At 41.0% G+C, this 16,616-nt stretch overlaps 1 protein-coding gene across 4 annotated transcripts in view; it reads right to left on the reverse strand.

The window, feature by feature from the left end:
• Positions 1-3,461, reverse strand: part of gria1b (glutamate receptor, ionotropic, AMPA 1b) — a 93,641-nt gene extending 90,180 nt beyond the window's left edge. For 2 of the 4 annotated variants that reach the window (XM_074673031.1, XM_074673030.1), the window contains exon 1: positions 3,083-3,458. In XM_074673031.1, coding sequence (XP_074529132.1) covers positions 3,083-3,188 — 106 coding nt within the window. In that variant the 5' untranslated portion in view covers positions 3,189-3,458. Of the gene's footprint in view, positions 1-3,082 lie in introns of all 4 variants that reach the window. The other 2 variants (XM_074673032.1, XM_074673033.1) reach the window with 2 other exon arrangements.
• Between the last annotated feature and the right edge of the window lie 13,155 nt (positions 3,462-16,616).

Here is a 16,616-nt window from a genome sequence, read left to right on the forward strand (position 1 = left end):
CTCTGTTCATGAGTGTGTTGGCTATGAGCGATGTGTTTTGACTCTGTGTGTGGTGCTGATTTCTGTAATAATGTTATGTAACTCTGTCCATGGTGCTGATTAATGTAATAATGTGTGGAGTAAAGTAATGTGACTGTGTGTTGCGCCAGTTCTGGCAAGGCAACTATGCTACTGCCTATGATGTAAATGCTAAAATATTGCCATGTATTTCTGTTTATAGCTTAATATTTCTACTTGTTTGTATCTTGCTGCCAAGTAGGTTATTAACCCTTTCAAGATAGCTATCATACACTGAAGGTCATTTAAAGCCACTTCTGTATTCATTGAATTATTTAGATGAGTTAAATTACAGAAATGTACTGCTTAATACATCTAAATCTTGCTGTATTTACCTGAATGTTTATTTCTACTTTCCAAACGGCACTGGGGGAAGCAAATAGACACTGAATGACTTGAAATGGGAACATTTCTATTTAATGAACCAAGACTTTAGTCTCCAACACCACATGGACGCTCCACTTCCCTATTGGTTGAGTGCAGGTAAGGTTAACTGTGACTTAACAAACTACTAACTGTAGCTGTTAAACAAATGTCATGAATTGCTCACACAAATATGTGATTTTTTTTTACAGGACAACTATTGGAATGGTGCATGATTTATTCATTGGAGTTATAAAGGCTGGAAGCAGTCCATCTGCTCTGACAGAAGGCTTCACTGACTCAATAAACACATGCAGAGAAAACCAATGTAACTGATTTTTATGCTGAAACTCACTGGAGTCAGACTGCAGAAGTGATTTTATTCCAGAAAAATGCAGGGTTCTTTTTTTAATGCGGGTTAGTTCAACTTGATGCCACATCAGCTCTAAACCGGGGGAGGAAACTGGACCAATGCTCTGATGTATTAAATTATAAGTTCTTTTTTTCCTCAGTGATAAGCTCTGCAGCTCCCAGATACCTGACCCAGGCTGACTGTGAGCAAACCAGTCAGGGTCCAGATGGCAATGAAAGAGCAGATGGAGGATTTATTTAGTGAATACAGTTACAGGGGTCATGGAGATAAGGGTTTTCAGATAGTTTATCCTGAACACAGTGAATAACATGTTATTGGTTTGGGTAGGTCCCATTTTATAAATTTTGCAGAGCTTACAACAGAAGTTTTTAGCGGAACCTCAGATGTTTATGGAAGCTGATAGCCAACCCGTTATATTAAAGAGAGGTTTAAGAGCAGGAGAGTTGGTAAAAAAAAATCTTTGAATACTAATACTGCAAAAAAGTAAAACACAAACATTACACAAAGTCATGTTTATGGCTGTTTCTGTTAAAAGCTGACCAAACATTGCCTTGTTTTAAGAGAATAACAAACTTAAATGACTATGAAGTTTCTTTACAGGTTGGGATTTATTATGCAAAACATTTAAATAGCAGCCACAGTCTTTTTCCATGGTGCTACTTGCACCACTGGCTGTGGGGTTGATTACTGTAAGTGATATGTTGGTCATAAAATAAAGCCCTCACCGCTACAGTTTAAACTAAACTTTGTTATAAATGAATACCAGATGGATATCACTTACACTAGCAGGCTTATCTGCCTACTTTAATGGCCATTCTCACTGCTCAGACACTATGTTAATAGGTAACTTTCATTAAAGCATTTATCTTGTCTTTCCAACCACTCACATTTTTACACTGCTTGTAACGTTCGCTCACACAGACCACATTCACAAACCAATGGCAGAGGATGCCAATGTAGGGGTATCAAATAATCCATTCATACACATTCACACACCGCTGACTCTATCATAGTAGGCAATTTAAAAACTGGCTTCCTAGAGTTTGAATATGACAACATAATTAAGTTTAAATGCCTGCTTCAGAGACATTATTAGAGCCTCCAATATCACGGGGTGTCATATTATTCATGCGATGTCTCATAACTCTGTCCATGGTGGTGATTTCCTAATAACTGCATATTACTCTTTCATTTCGGCTGATTGGTAAAAATATTGTCATACAATGCTGTTCATGGTGCTTTTGCACCTTTGTGTAGTACCACGGTGGTATTCTGTGACACTGTCCTTGGTGCTAATACGTATTCATGGCTTTCTGAGCGCCTGTGTTGCTGAGTCTGATACTTTCATGTGGAGAATCTGATTCAAGTTACATCACTTTGTTACTCTATCCATGGTGCTGAAACACATAAAACTGCCAGATGAATCTTTATTTTCTGGTGGTCCTCTTAATATCGTATAACAGTGTACATTTTTGTTTCATTACTAAAGGCTCTGTCCGTGTTGCTGATTGTTTAAACTTTACTCAGCCTGTGTCGTCAAATTGTGTAACTCTCCATGGTGCTGATTCTGATTTTTCCAGCAGTACACACTCTGAAGTGCTGGGTTCCACTCGTTAACTCACTAATTTTGGCGTTTCTTAGAATCATCTCCACATGTTATTTTCTTCCAAACATAAACATATAAAAATCAGTCTTGTTATGGTGAGAAAAACTGAATAGTTGTACTATCAAGCGCCCAGACACGCCCACATCATCGTGTGAGTATGCGAGAAATGTCGACGTGCGAGACCCGCAAAATACTGTAAGTCTTTTAAGACATGAATATATGAATACTAACATACTGTAAGAGGGAAACCCAGCTACTGGCTCTGTTTGAGGAGTGCTGAGTGAAGCTGTACACCCACATATGGTACTTTAAGTTACAATTGTTCCATCTGAATCTCATAAGAAACCAGTCACGACTTTTGATTTTACTGGGATGACACTATAGGGCGCCCATCATTTGAAATTTGTGTGACAGAGGATATAAATAATAAGTTATATGAAGGAAATTACGGAGGCTGGGGATGCAATCTGGATGCGTTTCCAAAGCAATGAGCGTGATTTAAGCGCAATAAAGCGACTGAGTTTGAAATAAAGTAAAATAAAGATATACAGCAACTGTGATGCAGTTATGGAGGGAAAAAAAATCAGGATATTTGATCTGAGGAAATGAAGATCAAGCAGTGTCTCCCTGCTGGTCCTAGAGCGCCCCTGGGTGCAGGCACCCCGGCGCCCGCGTGCACTCACCTATGTTGATGTTACTTGGGAAACTTGTGCTGCTGCAGAGCCCGAGCAGCAGAAACAGCGGCAGTGGAAGGAGGACCGAGGGCACTGGGAAGCTCTGCAGCCGCATGTTTCCTCCAGGAGACACGGAGCAACCGGCGTAATCCCATTCACACCGGGGCCGGAATAGATCCACCGCAGCCCAGACACAGACTCACACATCCACCGTGAGACTGGCTCTCCTCCTTTCTCTCTCTCTGACTCTGACTCTCTTCTTCTTCTTCTCTCTCTGACGGTCTTTCTGAGTCTGAGTGTTGCCTTCTTTTCAAACATCCATAGCTGGAGCGCAGGGCTGTGCTGCCGCGTCGACTCTGTCAGAGTGTTTGTTCTCTGATTCTCCAACCAACCATCGCTCCCTCGCGCGCGCGCTCTTCTTCTATCTCTCTCTGGGTCTCTCTCCTCATGAATTTCTCCCTCCTCTTCATCTTCAACCGGCATGTAAAATATCAATCTCTCCTGCCGAATCCCTAACAGTTCTGGATTCTTAAAGTGGTTCAAAATATCACTGACTTTGTGGTAATTAATCTCAGGAACTTTAGTTGTAGTGACCAAGGAGTTACATTTTCTGAAGTACCTACATGTTATGTATATGACAAATAATGTGAATTATGAGGATGCAAATACATATGTTGTAATAAAAAGTATAAAAAGTAAAACTAAAACTCTAGTCTTAAAGATCTGAACAAGCTATGTGGAAAAATAGGATTCTAAGAGTGACTAACTGAAATGTGTAAGACACTTGAAACGGATCAACAAAAAACAAGCGAGAACAATGAGTGAATAAGAAGGAGAGACAAACATTTTTAGCAAAACCTTTGTCTTCATTCCTTGGGAGCCATTAATGTATATACAAAACTAGAAAAGCACTCATAGAGCGCAGAACTCCACCAAGCAGATTGTGGTTGTCCTGGAACACTTTAGTCCTACTTAAATGTTATACTTTCTTTCAGCAGACTGTCTGCTACAATTTGGTGTTACTTTTAGGTTTCTACGATAATTTGTACCTGACAATTTTGAAAATTACACATTTCATATTCCTGATCTTAGAATCCAGAAGGATCTGGATTGTACTTTTACACCTGTCAGAAATTATGGTGACCTTGTCTTGTATTGTTTTGCAAAGCAGTCCAACCTCATCATGGAGTTATATACACATATGGTGAAAACAGCCCTATCTCACAATGATAAAGGATCCTTTAAAAAAAAATCCTGGATCCAGATGGTGATCCAGATCACCTCTAAAATGTAATCACTTCTTCCTCATCCTATTTTGAACATTTCTTGAAAATTTAATCAAGATCTGTTTGTTACTGTTTGTTGAACTGCAGTGTGACCAGCCTTTAGTGCAAAATTAAACTGTAGAAGCGACAATGTGCCCAGTTTTAAAGATGAAGCAAAACGAATCACTATTAAGTAAAAGCCAACAGTCATTTCTTGGCTCTTGGTTACATTCCCTTGAGGAAAACAGTCAAGACTTTATTTTGTGCACTATAATGAAGTATAACTTCCTCATCAGGACATGTTTTTATTATGTTTATTTGTATTTTTTATTATTATCATTATTTTTTAGCTGCAGTAGCTCAGTCCATAGGGACTTAGTTTTGTAACTGGAGAGTCCAGACCATACCCGCCAACAGCTCAATGTAGTACATCACTTTGGATAAAAGCGTTTACTAAGTGAAATTGTAGATTGTGAATCGTTTGAGTAAGCCTACTGATCGTTCTATTTCTGTTGGGTCTTCGTTTTATTGTAAATATTGCGTTGCTTGGAGGCTTCAATTTGGTAAAATACCACAATTTTTTGGTTCAACAAAGGAGGAGCAACTGTTCAGCTGTTTATGGCCAGTTTCACTATAAACTGTAAGTTTAACAGAGGGTTTGCTCTGTTTTTTTTTCGGTGTATGAAGCTGAAACAGAAACTGATTTTCATATAACTACAAGGAATTTTGCTGAAGTAATAAAACCATGATGCAGAAAAAAAAATCTTCTTACTTTCTGAGGGATCAATTAAGTCCGTCCTCTCAGCGATAATTGTTTCACAGTGTTGTACAGGTGGCAAGGTTGTATTTTATGTATGTTATTTTTATTTTCTACACTCACTGACACTTCTTTTCCCAAATGCTGTCAGACATAAGGATGATTTCTCTATCATCACCAAAGGAAAGCAGGGGAAACATTGTACAGTCTCTAATTATAAAATGGCTGCCCTCCTACGCTGTTTGCCCACACAATGAATAATGGGGGGGTCTGATAATCCTCTTCTATTCACCTTCTTGTGAGTCAATTTACTGAGACAAAACAAAGAGAGGAAACGGTCGCTCTCTTTCAAACACATCCCCGCCAAATTAATTTATCTGCTTTGACAAACAGGCAAACGGCAGCGTGGGAGGGTCTGCCAAAAATGAGATGAATGGTCATCTTCTCCTTGAAACAAACAGAAGAGATCGTAGAGATGCCATTTCACCAATGGCTGTGCTTCTGCTCAAGGGTCTGCTTGTTGGTGGGCCTTTGTAAGTCTGGACCTGCTACTCAAAGTAACTTTTGGTTTGATTTTCTACTTTATAAATAAAACTGAGAGAAAATCAGCAGTAATTGGTGAGTCAAGGCCTCCCCGCCTCATTTAGACTCTAATTAATGTTATGTTTAATTAACTGAAGCCAAACAGAGCAGCTCATACAGCGGACGTCGGGTTTATCTGTGTCGGAGCATGAGCATGAGGTGATTAGTTGATGGGCAGCTCAGAGATAAGATATGAATCTGATTTGTCTGATATCGGACTCATTCTCTGGGGGGAACAAGAAGAGATTCGTCAAGGCTGAATTATGGGAAGAACAGGCTTTGTAAATGTTGTGTTGTTATAGCGGGAAAGCATTTTTAAAGAAGTGCTGATGACAGCTGGAGGTCAGAGAACTGCATTCAGAACAGATGATTGTTTTGTGTTTCCTGCTGTTATCTCACAGCTTCTGTGTTATCTTTGGATTTATAATGTTTACTCTATTGTTTATTTGTTTATGGATTTGATTCTGTGGATGAAGTTATTACAGTTTGGGAAAAGTCATGAAACAGCAAATAAAGTAAGTTTTATGTGAGAGTTAGATGGATGCATTTGGTTTGTTTTCTGAGATCAGTTTAATTGTCTGTTTGTAGGAGTTACATTTGATATGCAGAAAAACAAAGGGAACTTCAAGCTTTACATTTCGTCAGGTTTGTGTGAGCTTTGGTGTACACAACTGCCCTTAAAGTGAATTATTTGGAACATTTGTGTTTGAAAATCTTCACCTTTCCTGCCGTTTAATACAGTCCCCTTCTGTTTTAATTAAAAAAAAAGTGCCCTTACCATATTTCATTCTATGAATCAAGCACCAGGAGGTTTTCAGTCAGCTCTTACAGATTTTTGGTGTGCATCTACATCCATCCATCCATCCATCCATTTATCCATCCATCCATCCATCCATCCATCCATCCATCCATCCATCCATCCATCCATCCATCCATCCATCCATCCATCCATCCATTTTCTATACCCCTCATCCTGCTCAGGGTTGCTGGAGGCTGGAGCCTATCCAAGCTGTCTTAGGGTGAGAGGCAGGGACTGGTTGCCAGTCAATCACAGTGCTAACGCGCAGTGACAGACAACCTTATATGCACACACTCACACATACAGAAAATTTAGAGTGACCAGTTAACCTGATAAGCATGTTTTTGGAGCCCAGTGAGCATCTCTTTAACCTTTTAAGACCCTAGCTTTTGTCTGGTGTGCTATTTCTAATTCACCTCGCTATTTGGGATAAGTAAGACCTGATAAGTATGATGAATAAACTTGGTCATTGTACAGGAAATTCGATTATTTGTGTTATGAGCTCTCCATTAGTTGTTTGTGAGTAGTGTTATTGAACTTAAATATGTTGTTTGTTAGTTTTTTTTTCACTAAAATGGATGTAGTGTTGGGATTTCACCAAAAGATGATGTGGGCAGTGTCCCTAAATGTGGCTAATAGGTCAAAAAAACAAAAAAAAACCTAAGTATTATGGGTCTGGGAGACAGAAATGTAATGTCCACATATGGGGACGCTGGGTCTTAAAAGGTTAAATTCAAATCAGCCACCTCCAGCTCTGCTCCTCTCTCCTACATGACAACCACGTTGGAGTCTTCTGGATCAGATTTGTATTGTTGCCTGATGTCTGAGCAATGATTTTCAAAATAAAACAAACTAGACTACATCAACAAACTGAATAATAAGCAGGGCCAAGCCAGAAGTCAACAGGTTTGAGGTTTTACAGCCCAACGTGAACCACGAGAGGATCATCATACTGTCTGAACAGTAGCTGATGTGAGATAATGAATGAGTGAGCACTGAGTTAACATACTCACAGAATCAAAAAAGATCTGGGATGTTAGACTACTGTGGGTATGATCGTGAAAACTAGAACTTTGCAATTGCCATCCAACAACATGTAAATATGAGATCGCTAAATCCAAGAGGTTGTGGTCTGTGAGAGTAAATCCATGACAGGCTTTTGCAAAGGGAACTCTGAAGGTGTGATGTCACAAGTTGAATGGATTCCATTGACTGTATAAAACATGGATGTAGTCTCCCCGACGTCACCCGTCTGTTTCTAAAACGGAAAATTAAGCACATCGGCTATAGCGGCCATATTAGCGGCCAGGGCTTCGCGTACAGTTATAGGGCGCCTGTCGGTCACATGACCCTAAGCTGTGTCTCTGATTGGGCAAGCTTGCGATCTTAATATCCTTTGAACGGAGTTAGAAAAAATTCACCCCCCGTACAGTGGGTGCCAATAGTAAAATTAACGACTCCGACAGGAGACATTTTTTGAACCAGGCTGTGAATAGGTTAATTTCTGCTTTGAAAACAGCTTTTTTTTTTTTTTTGTCTTTGGCTTAGTGTGTATGTGACTTCTGGTACTTCCGGAGCCAGCCTTAAGCGAACACTGGAGAAACAGCAGATTTTAGCACTTCTGCATTGTCTCATATTCTTAGACCAGTGGTTGCCGCTTGGTGGATTCAAAACAGAATGTCAGGCTGTTATAAGACATAAGTGGACCAAAAACAAGGTGCTGGATTGACTTCTTTTATATTATACAGGTGAGAGAAGACTCAAAACATCCATGAGTATTAGAAACAACACCAAAAAAAAGTTGTTTTTCATGACTCTTCCTCTTTAAATTAACACCTTTTTGAGACTTGAAAGTTGACTTTTGGTGGTTTGCTTCCAAATGGGAGCAGGCAAATTAAACCCTGGTGGAAGAAAAAGAAGAAAGTGACAAATTGAGATAAAAGACACAAAACATCTAAAGTTGAGTCCAAACAGCCTGGCAGCAGTTTGATCCCCTCATCCATCATCACGTCTGGATTTCAAACCTTGTTCCTGTCATTCACTCTGCACATGTTCTCCCTTCATGTCCCCTCGTTCTTTGGACCATGTTTCTGTGCTGCCAGCTGTTCAGTCCAACATGAGTTTAACCCCTCAGCTGCTGTTTTTCCTTTCAGGTCTGTATTTCTGTGCATTAACTCCCTAAAAGAGCCGATGGGTTCATGAAAGAATGATGCTTTTAATCTGCAGTTTTCCATACAGGATGATGACGGGATGAATAAATGATGAGTGCATTGTGCCCACACAGCATCATTTTACATGCAGAGTGTGTGTAATGTGTGTTAAAGCAGGTTTACAAAGCTCAGTGCTCAGACTCTGCTCTGAGCGTAAATCATACATGTGTACAGGAAGTGTGTGTTCTCTGCTGATGTTGTAGCTTTGTTGTTCTGTGAAGTTCCCTGCAAATACACCCCCGATTCTCCCCCACTCCTAACCGTCACATGCGTTTAACATAACAAACCAATCAGCTGATACAACCCGCACATGTGCATTTAGATGTATATTGTGATGAACAATGAAGCCGAAGGGCTGTTTGCACAACAGAGAGTAAGTTAAGTCCAAGTCACAGCAGAAAATTTGATTTACTGTTTTTTAATGATCTCTTATTCAGCTCTGCAGGGTCAGAGACTTCCCACACTAGCAAGCAAGAAGAGATGCATCATCCCATGGTCAGGACTCTGACCGGACTCTGTCTGTCCAGCACAGCCATCATTGTTGTTTTTTAACCCTCCTTTCATGATTAAATAAAGGTGAGGTCCCATTCAGCTCAGCAGCTTCCTGTGTGCTCAGAACTGCTGCTGAGAGTTCAGACGACCGCAGCGTGTGAGTCCATGACGGGTCACATATGAATAAAATATACACACACCCTGCTGGGTCTGTGTGAGAGAGGGAGCATGAACACACTTACCTGGCATTAATGTCATCTGTGTATTTCATCAATAGGCTGTATTTAAACAACAACAAAAACAAAACAATAAAACCTTTTGAAATATTGACACATGATTCAAAGAGCATCAATTAGCAGCTGGTTGACCTTTTAAGCTACAAAAGGAAGTCAAACCAGTGGCTACTGGTTTCTTTAAAGACCCTGTTAAGACTTTATAAGCAAAATTAAATGGTCTCTCTTATATATGTATATTTGCCAGTTCACAAACCACAATTTAAAATGGGATTTCCAGAACCAAAACTGGTTATCTATAAATGCTACAGATTTTTGTGGTCATTGAAAGTCCCATTGATGAGCCTACGATGGATGGCCAGCTAGGTTCAGCAGTAAAAAGCAAGATCTGTGTTTCCAGGCTGTGAGTAACATTAAACAGATAATCTTCTCTTCACATACTGGATTTGTTGCAAAGCTTTTTTCTGACTTTTTGGGAAACAACATCAGAAAGGCTCCTCATTCTCAGACAACAACAAGAGTAAAATGCTCACACCCCAAGTGACCAAATTACATCACCATACAAGTCTTATTCGCAAAACATTCATCCATATGTGTTTTAATTTGTGTGCACTTTTCCTTTAAGATATGAAATTAAACACCTGAGAAAAGTGGGGAGTTTCCTGCACCCTTCACTGTTTTATTCATGAGGTCTTTGCATTAAAGCTGTCAGAAAGCATCAGTGGGACTCACAGCTGCGTGTTCCTGCAGGTCGCAGGTTCAACCCCAGCTCCTTCCTCTTCCTCCTCCTCCTCTTCCTCCTCCTATTTCTCTGCATCAGCCTGAGTTGTTTACAAAAGCAGTTTTAACAAAAGCACTTAAGACAAAAGGCACTTTGCGGAACACTGCGAGTCCAGAAATAACACGTCACATTTACTCTGAACACATTACTGCAAAATGAGTTCATCTGATTTCACCGCAGGAAAGGATCTGAAGCTGAAGGGAGGAAAATGAGGAGGCTGACAGAGGAAATTTCTGTTTACTGTCCCTGACCTTGGCATCTTCTTAATTTGTCATTACCTTTTTGGGCCAATTGACTTTCTTTAACTTCTTCTTTTTATCTTTTTTTTTGTAAAGAGAAAAGAGGTGCTGAAGTTGAAGATTGACTTGCTATCTCCTGAAGTACTCATGTCATGTGAGGTACCAGCTGCAGGATTATTGGGCTGATTTTAGATATTCCTGTGGAGTGAGGTAAGTTAAGGGAGACTGGATGGTTGGCGCAACACAAGAAGCAGCTTTAGAGTCAAGTGTATTTTCCAAGGACTCTTTTACATGGATAGCGAGGCCCAGGATCAGACCTCTGACCTTCCACATCAACCCCAAGTTTGCACCAATTTGGAGTTATAAACACAAAATTGTTCAGTATCAAATCCCAGGTATCGTGTTGTATTGGAGCATCCCCAAGAGAGGCTGGGCACTCACCCTATGGACTGTCACATGGAGCAACACAAGAGCCAATCAGAAAGTCTTCTTAGTCATCCAGGTCGTAGCTGTTCTGAGCTTAATCTGCTAAAACAACTGTTGGTTTGAAAGAGACGTCAAGGATGAAATTCATGTAAAGCTTGAACAACCTTCACAGAAGTGTTGGCCGCTTGTTTGCAACATATAACAAACTTAGTCTTCAATTCTCTATCAAAAACTTTTTAAGGCACTTACAGCCAAAGTACACCAGATCCAACTCCACTCCACGTCACGGCACCAGATCTGATAAGTTTCTTTTCAAGTCAGTGTGTTAACTCACACTGGCTCTGCTGTGTAGCGATCTGGCTGCATCTTAGCTCTGTCAGGTTAGAGCCCTTAGGGTCAGATATGTAATTCTTCTCTTTTTTCTAAAGCTACAAAACTTGAATTTACACAGAGAAGGAACAAGGTTAAAGCAAATTATAGTGGAGTGAAACACTACTGGTTTTTATTAACCTGTTACAAAAGGTGCAAATAGAAACAGAAGGATCAGAGATGGACAAAGTGAAAGTTCTCCCTCAGCTATCTGGATTTGTATCAGAAATCTCCCAAGGTGACACATCAGTCCCCTCTTTAACCATTTAATTAACTATGTTTATATGAATGAGACATCCTCACCATGTTTCAGTCTATGAATCAAGCACCAGGAGGTTTTTAATCAGCTTTTCACATACTTTCTGTTAATGCGTGGTTTTGATGTACATCTCTCTGCCAAGTTCCACAGTGGAAAACAAGAGAGGAGGACCCAATAGCAGATGTAACAAAAAATGTCAAGTAAACCCAAAATCCAAAAACTCAAACAAAGCAAAACAAAACCAAAAACACCAGAGAAGTCAGTACGAAACCAAGAAGCACGGACAACAATGGAAAAACCACAGTGACATGACACATAGCACGGCAGCATACAGGATACAATGAAACACAGAGAAAAGGGGGCAATTAAACACAGGTGTGAAACAAGACACAAGTGAAACACATGAGGGGCAATGAAACCAGGAGGGAGAACTAAACCAAACACAAGCAACAAAGTGAACATGAAAACGCAAGGAGCACACACACAAAAAAAACAAAGACAAACACAAGACAAGAAACCTAAATAAACAAACTAGGAACTCAAAAGACACATCAAAGACCACACCCTGACACACTTAAGATAAATGCACTGTGTTGACACCAGGTCTAGGCCAGGAGTCCACAAGTTAAAGGTTTTACCGCTAAACATGAACCAGGGGAGGATCACCCCTCAGTGGGAAGAAAGTCCTCGGTCTCAAGAGTCCAGTTGGCTGGGGGTGCTGCTACGTGTCAGCCTGAGTTGGAGTGTTTAAGAGCATGCAGTCAACACACATCAGAGCAGAGGTTTTACTGGTGTCAGGAACTAGGTCAACCACCATGTCAACGACACTTATACAATAGAATAGAAAAGAATAGATTGGAACTTTATTGTCGTAACAAGTACAACGGAATTGAAGTCACAGCAGCAATCAATAAAACAAAAGTAAGAAAGTGTATAGAAAGTGCAAAAAGGTCTTTAAGAAAATAGATGCTGACAGCTTGTCCATCATTCTCCAGTTCAGCCAGCCTCCACCTCCACAGGGTCCAGGACTGAGCTTCTTCAGCAGTCTGTTCAGTCTCTGTCTCCTGGATCCTGTCTGCTCACAGCAGGTGAAGCTCTTCCAATGAGGCGTTGGTGTCTGATGTTAGCTCCATTAGCCATGTCTGTGAATAGCATGATGCTACTCTGCCTTCTGGTATTCCCTCTGTTGCTGGGTTAGCACATCTAGCTCTTCCATCTTATTGGAGATAGATCTTACGTTCCCAATAACGATGGATGGAAGGACAGGTCCATGTCGTCACTTCTTAGCTCACACCTGAGAACCAGCATGTCGTCCTCACCTCCTTCTCCTCACCTTGTGGGAAGACATCAGGCCTTACACCAGTTAGCATTGACATGCTACGGGCTGCTAACAGCTGAGTTGACATGTAAACAATGTAGCCATGGTTACATGTAGGATCTCCAGACAAACACAGGAGAAAAAGTAGTAAAAATATCACTGAGGCCACAAAATGTTTTGCGTCCATGACCAACAAATGAGCCATACAAAGTAATGATCCACTCCAAATATGAAGATTACGAAAAAGAGATGAAAAAATTACAAAAAATAGACAAAGAAGAGAGAGCTGCTGCAAAAGGCAGCCATTGCCAACAGGGCGGCGCCTAGCAACACTTGTGACTAATAGTGGCATACCAAGGCTCTTAAGCTTGATTTTCACTTCAATGCCAAACTGAGGCCATACTGTAGGACTGCATAACCCTTTTTAATTGCAGAATCTGTTGTCACGTGGACTGCAATGCCCACCAGCATTTCAGCGGAGCACTGCAATGCAACATGAGCAAAAATGATGCACAAGTTTGTCCAGCTCACAACTCCATTGACCACCTCAAGGTCATGGCTATGGAGGCTTATATTTTCTCACTTGTTCCACAAGTCTGTGGATAGAATTGAAGAAGTCTTTAAAAGGAGAGGTACAATGTCGGTATGAACCCTTGGGAGTCCAAGTCTCTTCAGATCAGGGTATAAATTGTATCAGGGTAAATGAACTTCTTGCTCATTGCTAATTGGTTTGTTTCACTGTTGAGTTTTTACCGATTAAAAGCATGAAGACGCTCAGAGGGATGTGACTGCAAATGCAAATCAGAAACAATTATCAAGCACCTCTCCACTGCAGAGAAAAGTAGTTGCCTTTAGTTATAAGCTCTAAGATCTGCAGAGCAGTGTGTCCACATACGCTTAGAGTCCCGTTGTTAAAAACAGCAGAAAGATTCTGTACAGATGAAACAGAGCTGCATCTGTCAGTCAGGATCAAACACTCCAGCTACAAACAGCCTGGTGTTTCTGCAGACAGCAGAACCATAATTGGCTGGAGATGATTCCTGCCTGGCTCAAAGGCACGTTATTGAGACAGTCCTCATCATTCACTTGAGAAAAGAGCGCAGGAAGATTTCTTTAGACCTCGGGAAACTCACTGTTTTCGTTCAAGGAGGATGTGAAGCTCTGACTGAATGGTTTTTAAATGAACTCTTCAGGGCACTCGAAGAAAAAAAATCAGGCTTCTTTGATGGTATTCTGCGTTATTATAGAGATATCTGGGTCAACATTCTTCATTTCTTCGTCTGTGTTCTTCGTTCACTGCGGCTCTGTCAGACAGTATAGAATTGAATAGTTAACTGATGTGAACATTTTTTTTTATTAGTGAATCACATGTCTGAAAAACAGCCTGAAAAATAACAATGAAAAACTAGAGTAGTTCAGAAACTTTGCACATGATGCACTGTTGGAAAATGAGGTGAGGTGTGCGACATACATCTTAGTGTCAATTCTACTGTTTTCCCACACTTCAATATCCGTTAAAAGGAACAGGGTGCTATGCAACTGTAAACTCAGCCACTTTTCCCACACTGCATTGCAGGCGCTCAGCCATTTTCCCACACTGCTATCCTGACAGGGTACTCTTCACTGTAGGTTCAGTCATTTTTCCCACACTGCTGCCTTGCAAACCATGAAGGGTACCTCACAGATAAAGTTTGTCACTCAAAATGATGTCTTAGTTCCAACTTCCCTAAAGTACCTAAATTACCTTTCTATTGAGCAGTGGTGCTATCTTTCTAACCAAAACTGCCTTAAAAATTATCAATCTGACTCCATCATATTCTCATCTTTTTCCACATGGATCGTTGATGGGGAATGAAGGATCAGGAGGCTTCCAGGTTCTCAATTGAACACTAATTTCTTAACAATACATCAAAAATATAGATTCACTGAGATCTCTGGGTTCAGATTTACACAGCCGTCACTACCACCTCTGGTGCGGGGATCAGTTCAAAAATCTGAACCCCCTCTCCTGTCCCTTGAACCCTTATATAACAAACAAACAGTACTAAGGACGTGTAGGTTGGGTCATCTTTGGGTTTTGCCTCATCTCTCATTGGCTGCCAGCCGTCCTTGGTCGTCTGAAATGCAAGAGCCCCATTCCTGAGCGAGACGGTTCTTCCTTATCTGTACGAGGAACTGTTAGGGACACACCTCTCTCTTCCTCCTTTAATCGTTAACCTCCTTCACTCTGACTCTAAAAAGTAATTATTCATTTGTTCTTGGGGCAATTTTCCTTTGACTGTTCCCTTCAGGTGCAGGGAACTGTTAGTAAAGCATGCATACATAAGCTATATATTCTAATGGCACCTAAAAAATGTATAAGACATTGTCACAATAGCCCTGTCACCAGAGGTTTGGGGACTTTGGGGAGGCCCAGCAAGCTGAAAACCTCTGATTGGTTGAGCAGCTACAGTGGTTTCAGTCCCTCCATCCCAATCCTCACCCTCCATCCTCAATAAAATGACACCCAGCTGTGATTGACTTGGTTTAATAACTCCTAAACAGTGGTCTTCTTTGAGTCTGATAGTGTGAATGTGTCTCTGAATATCCAGTTTACAACAGATTTTGTATGGTGGTTGTTTTTACATCTTCAGTAATATGGATTAAGAATAAAGAGAGAAACAGAGTTTATTTTTGGGGGTAGTAAAATTCTGATTTATCTGGTCTTTCTTTAACTTAATGGTTTCAAAGCAGCACTTAACTAATACGAAAAGTTTGGTATTAGCGCCAATTTTTCACTGAGGAATCCAAACACGTCTCCCCTCTCTTTAATGTACGCATTTAATGTTCAGCAGAGAGCCGAAGATAAACTGACAAACTGCTCATGTCTGAGGCAGTTAAAGCATCTTTATGATGAGGAGAAAGTGCCGAAACACACACAGACACACACGGATTATCTCCTCCGTCTCTCTGAAGCGGCAGTTATCTGTTCTCTCTTGTCAAACCATTAGCGTCCAATCAGCTTTTAAATCACTTTCTAATTGCCTTTTTATGACAGTTGTCATGGAAACAGTGCAGCACTTTGAAGCCGTTTGATGGTTTTTAGGCTCATTTGGAGCTCTGAGTGTTAGTGTGTGTCAGTTAGTGTGTGTGTGTGTGTGTGTTTGTGTTGTACAGGGTGGAAGTAGTGCGCTGATGATTTGCAGATTTACTGGGCCACAAATAAATACAAAGAGGGGTGCTGCGACTTATCCAAGAGCACACACACACACACACACACACACACACACACACACACACACACACACACACTGGTGTTCATGCTGGGCTGGTGGTTGTACAGAGCTGGCAGGGAGTCAGGCAGCTGCAGGGAGGAGTGTTTTAATCCTCAGATCTGCAGGAGAACTCTGAGTGAGTCGCAGGCCTGCAGGGTGCAAAAAGAAACTGGCAACCAAAAGGTCACCAGTTCAATCCCCATCATTACTACCAGCTAAAACCCTCAAGAGGCGGAGCCTACGGCAGCCCCCTGGACACAAGCAGTAACCCAGTTGAAGGATAAAAGATGAGGATAATGTTTTACCTCACAAAATGCGTATCAAAAATGTAGAATCTGCACCACAACAAAGCAACAAATCACTTCAGACACAAGAGGAAGCAGCAGTGCAAACTGAAGCAGGTAGTGTTCTCTCGGGCAACAGACGTCATCCTGTCACAACAGTTAACCTGTGCCTGGACAGCAGGGGAGCGTATCATGACGACAGCCCACCAAACCCGGTCTTTCTTTGCATAGAAGCTGCCTTGATAAAGCCCGAAGCTTACATTACACATAACTGG

This window comes from Halichoeres trimaculatus, unplaced genomic scaffold (genome assembly GCF_033239565.1).
Source record: "Halichoeres trimaculatus isolate MK-OKI-2021-1 unplaced genomic scaffold, fHalTri1.1 fHalTri1_scaffold_6, whole genome shotgun sequence".
NCBI lineage: Eukaryota > Metazoa > Chordata > Actinopteri > Labriformes > Labridae > Halichoeres > Halichoeres trimaculatus.